Below are 5241 nucleotides of genomic sequence, written 5' to 3'. Positions count from 1 at the left end.
CAAAGTAACCAAACTGGCCCGGGGATCCGGCGTCAAACTCAATGCTAAAATGGTTTGTCCAAGTGGTGTAGCCGTACGTAGCAGTGCAAGATGGCGGACCCCGCTAGCGCATGCCATGCACTGTGCAAAGTTCGGCCAGTTGTGCAGATCGGGTAGTGACAAACACGCTGCTGATGTTGAGCAGTGAGTTCAGTCAGAGGAAGTCCATTATAGCAATACCATTATGTTTCCCAAACTATGGGTCGGGACCCAATTTGGGTCGCAGACCCTTGGGGGGTGGGTCACCAATTGGTCGTCATGGCAACTCATTATTGTATGTTTTTTGTGAGTTTGGGTCACAGGGGGGCACAATTTATCTTTTGGGTCCCAAGATGAAAACGTTTGGGAACCCCTGCATTATAGAGATGGGTCACCGCAGGGCGCAGGCTCCGCCAATTCTAACAAACGGTAGCAGCAAGTCTCCTAAGTGGGCGTGGTCAACTCCTCCCTGAAGTGTTGTGAGAGGACGAGAGCCCGGTAGTCTTGCAGTGCCAACCTGGTGACGCAGGGTTAGTGCTGACCTAGCAAGCTAACTTGAACTAGAGATTGTGAGTTGCCAAACTCCACACAAACCACACATATAAACACAAAGCTGCCCCTTGTTAGCTCAATATAGTTGCAACTAAGATATTCCATTAAAAGAAAATTTTTCCAGCCACAGATTTACTACCTACATCAATGAACTTCACATGTAGCTTTAGCTAATCGCTCCCTGCTAACATGAGTTCCTGTTGGCAAATCTCACGAGTGTGTGTTGCTGAGACAGAGACAGGTCTTGAACAAGTACAATTTTAGTGTCAGAATATTCAGAAGATATGTGGCTTCGGAAAATGGGCCGAATATTTACTTTAATGATAGAATCTGTCATAATGAGATCACGTTAACTCAATTAACTTCTCCCATTGACTCCAATACACTCAGACCTGCTGAAAGTCTCCTAAGTGGGCGTGGCCGTGGTAACCCATGGGCAAAACCCACGACACAAATATAGGAAGTGACATGAAGACGTGAAGATGGGCGGTCTTGCTTGAAATCCCATCGTCTTTGGTTCAGTCAAACCGTGTGGGCGGGGTCAGCGTGTGTGGGCGGGGCTGAGGCCGAGCTGTCACTCAGCAGGCTGCTGCGGGCTTCCTTCCACTGGAAAACCTGATTGGACAGATTCTCCACTTCAACCACCTGAGCCAGCAACTGGGCGAGAGAGGCATTCTGAGAGAGAGAGAGAGAAAGATGACGTCAGTGAAACATGTCATTCCCTCCCCCAGCCAATCAGTAGCAAGTAAACAAATGCTGTAGCGCACCTTCGCCAATTGGTGTAATCTAAACTAGAATTAACTGGCTTGCAGAAAATTAATTTACAACTATTATTTTTTATAATCCATTAATCATTTAGAGTTACACATTTTTAAGGGGGGGGGGATGAAAGTCAAAATTCTCTTATCCCAGCTTTTTAATTGTGAATATTTTCTAGCCTGGGTAAACCCAGCCTCCACGTCACCTGCTCTCAGACCTGCTCTGAAAGCAGGTCACGTGGAGGCTGGGTTTACCCAGGCTAAATATTTTCTGGTTCTATATTCATGATATTCATAGTGTCGGAGGGGACAGCTCATCTTTTCCATTCTTCTCACCCGCAGAGAAAACCTTATCCTGACCTGGATATACTTGCGAGCTTAAAGTCGAGCTGAAATGGCATTAATATATATATGTATTAACTTCCTTATTGTGACGTATTTTCGAGTGAAACGTTGGATGTAGGCAGGACCAGACACTGTGAGGAATTTTATTGGACAACAGGCCGCTAGAGAGGCAGGACATAACGTTTGGGGATTTTCCCCCCAATTGTACTCGGCCAATTCATTCAAATAATAATAATAATAATAATGTTACTTATTCCTTCTCTAACTACTTACTAATATTACATGTTACTTGGTCCTTCTCAAACTACTTTCTACAAGGTGCTACTCTAGTCAATCAAAATGTCTTAGCCGTTATTGATTGTGTTGCATAGCTCTTTTCTCTACTGTTGACAAAATGTGATATTGTAAGGGGACATTCACATCAAAAGCATTTTTTTCAGTCAGAACGCTATGAAAATCATGTTGAGAGCGCTTCCATTATGCACAAAACAGCGCACGGAGCATTTTTTTTTTAAAGTTTTTTGTACAGATAGCAGCACAACGACCACATGGACGGTAGCCAGCTGGTTTTGTCTGTTTGATGCAGAGATGGGGACTTAGACTTGAGACTTGGACTTGAGTCGCACTTAAATCACACACACAGACTTGACTTGAGACTTGTCCTCAAAGACTTGAGACTTGACTTGGACTTGAAGGTTTGGGACTTGTGAACAATCTTTATTTTGCTTTATTTTATTTGTTATTTTTTTGTTGCATTAACATTAAGGAAATGTCTAATAATTTCATCTCTAATTATTGCTGCTATTGTATTCTAATAGATAAGGAGTGAGGATAATCCTACAGTACATGCTTTGAATCCCTTAGTTTTAGCTATGCAGTGTTCTAAGCAGACCGGATGGCATGGAACAGATGATAGAACGCTCATCCATAGGGGCTTGAGACTTGACTTGGACTTGTGACCAAAGACTTGAGACTTGACTTGGACTTGCAACAAATGACTTGTGAGCATCTCTGGTTTGATGTTGTTCACTGTCAACATGAAAGCCAGATTATTTCCAATTCTGGCAGCAGCAGAGGTCGAGGATCCCTCGGGAGGAGAAAATGTAGGAGGAGTGTAATAATGTAATGCTAGTTAAACAAATTTCCATTACTTTTCCAAAACTGAGGATTTTTCCTCCATGACTTTTCCAGGCCTGGAAATACCCATTTTCAAAATACACGACTTTCCAGGTTTTTCATGACCATATGAACTGTGTGCCAACTATTTTTCTAATCGATTAATTATTTCGACTAATTTTTAAGAAAAAATACTAAAATTCTCTGGTTCCAGCTTGTTAAATGTGAATATCAGTGAAACATCCGGAAACATCAGAGAGCGGAAACAGGCAATCAGCAGCAACAGAGATGTGAAGCGCCCCGCCCCCTGATGACATCATCATGATTGACAGTACCAGGCGGTCCAGGTGGGCGGGGGCGGTTGGGCTGCTCCGTACGGCGCTCAACTTCTCCTCCAGGTTCCCTATGAAGTCACACAGCAGCTTCACGGCCTCACACACACAGCTACACACACACACACACACACACACACACACACACACACACACACACACACACACACATTAAACTTTGTTCACACAGGATTGACTGTAACACTACAGTATATAGATCTAGATGCAGCAGACGCAAATAGTTTTTTTTTCTGGCAGAAAAGTGCTGACAGGGCACTGGGGAGCCCTTCATCAAAGACGCCTTCCAATAGTTCCCAGTGCCGTTTTCATGACATTAGCCACACAGCTGACTAATTAACAGCTGACTTTTGACAGTTAACTACAAGCTAACATGAAGCTAACAACAAGCTAACGTGTACGGTGATTGATAAACGCACAACAGTCACTAGCAACATTTGGTCGTGTATGGCCAATCTGCTCCCACAAATGTCTCTGTTGTCATGCTTCTGTGAGACATATTGTATAAGTCAGGATAAACTGACATGGCAAGAACTAGAACTGGTATATAGCCAAAAAGATCAGTTATTATTATTATCACCTTATTTATCAAGGCACATACTGTAGGTAGGTAATAATTGTAATGTTAACACAAAACACAAATTGAGTTGTGTAATATATATGTTTGGGTGGGAACTTTAGGATTTGTCTGTTTCATTGGCTGTTTTGTGTGTCACTCATAGCAGGCACTGTTATCAAGGGAAATATCAACATATCAACATAAATTATATTGAACCATTTTCTTATTGTATTGATTAAGTGCAGCACAGCACTTTCTCTAGGCACCCGCCTCCGGGCGCATCTCTCTCCTCATTTTATGCACGTGTGTGTGTGTGTGTGTGTGTGTGTGTGTGCGTATGTGTATGTGGTGTGTGTGTGTGTGTGTGTGTATGCATGCACGCGCATGTGTGTGTATGTGTGTCGTGTGTGTAGTTCAGCCTGTAGGGGCAGGGTGCTGTGTGCGTGTACCTGTGTAGTTCAGCCTGTAGGGGCAGACTTCCTCCAGCCAGCGGTCTCAGCAGCCTCTGCATGAGCACCGTCTGGTCCTTTAGAACCTGCTGCAGGTGAGCGGAGAACATCTGGAGAACCTGGAACCTCCTGCCTGCAGGGGGGAGTGTAGGAGACAGGAGGTAGGAGACAATATTATAGGAGGCAGGAGACATTATAGGTAGGGGTGGGACGATACATCGATATCAGAGATGATCCAAGTCATTTTTTGCAAATCCAAGTCAAGTTTGAAGTGTTTTACGGATGAGCGTTCTATCAGCTGATGCATGCCATCCGGTCTGCTTAGAACACTGCATAGCTAAAAGGAATTCAAAGCATGTACTGTATTACCCTCACTCCTTTACCTAGTAGCATCCAGCATCAGCATTGATTAGTTGACATTATTATTAGTAGACCATTCCTTCACACAAAAATAAAGATTGTTCACAAGTCTCAAATCGCAAGTCCAAGGCAAGTCTCAAGTCTTTGAGGACAAGTCTCAAGTCAAGTCTCAAGTCACTATGTGTGACTTAAGTGCGACTCAATTCCAAGTCCATTGGTCCCCATCTCTGATTGATATACATCGATATATCAATACATTATCGATATCGTATCGTGTATCGATGGAAAGCGAAAATAACGATATACTGTATACAGTATATAGCCATATCATCGAAATCCAAGGGGTTTAAGCATAGATGTGCATGGCTTATGTTCACAATTGAAAGGTCATCAAGGGCTCTTTAAGTTAACTGATGAAATCGTTTGCACTTAAACATGAGAAATATGGCACTTTATAGTGAACAACAGATCTATCTATTGTTTTTCAATTAAATTTATGAAAGACAAAAAAAATGTCAAATCATATTTTAGTTGCTTTTTGTGAGTTGACCGCTGTCCAAAGAATCAATATATCGTATTGGGATGAAACCTGTGATTCCCACCCCTAATTATAGGAGGTAGGAGACATGATAGGAGGTAGGAGACATGATAGGAGGTAGGAGACATGATAGGAGGTATAGGACAGTAGAGTACAGGCTAGTTAAATGGTACTAAGGATTTTCAATTGTAACAGG

The 5241-nt window shown here is 42.8% G+C and overlaps 1 protein-coding gene across 1 annotated transcript in view; it reads right to left on the bottom strand.

Moving 5' to 3' along the window:
* Positions 1 to 5241, bottom strand: part of haus2 (HAUS augmin like complex subunit 2) — a 13678-nt gene continuing 8437 nt past the window's right edge. Inside the window, exons 5-7 of the mRNA XM_083656875.1 lie at positions 4148 to 4280; positions 3125 to 3233; positions 1 to 1245 (exon numbers count right to left, since the gene is read on the bottom strand). Coding sequence (XP_083513001.1) covers positions 1093 to 1245; positions 3125 to 3233; positions 4148 to 4280 — 395 coding nt within the window. The 3' untranslated portion in view covers positions 1 to 1092. The remainder of the gene's footprint in view (positions 1246 to 3124; positions 3234 to 4147; positions 4281 to 5241) is intronic.

This window comes from Poromitra crassiceps, assembly GCF_964638095.1.
Source record: "Poromitra crassiceps genome assembly, chromosome: 2".
NCBI classification, from domain to species: domain Eukaryota; kingdom Metazoa; phylum Chordata; class Actinopteri; order Beryciformes; family Melamphaidae; genus Poromitra; species Poromitra crassiceps.
The sequence above is the reverse complement of the archived record's forward strand: the minus strand, read 5'-3'. Positions and strand labels throughout refer to the sequence as shown.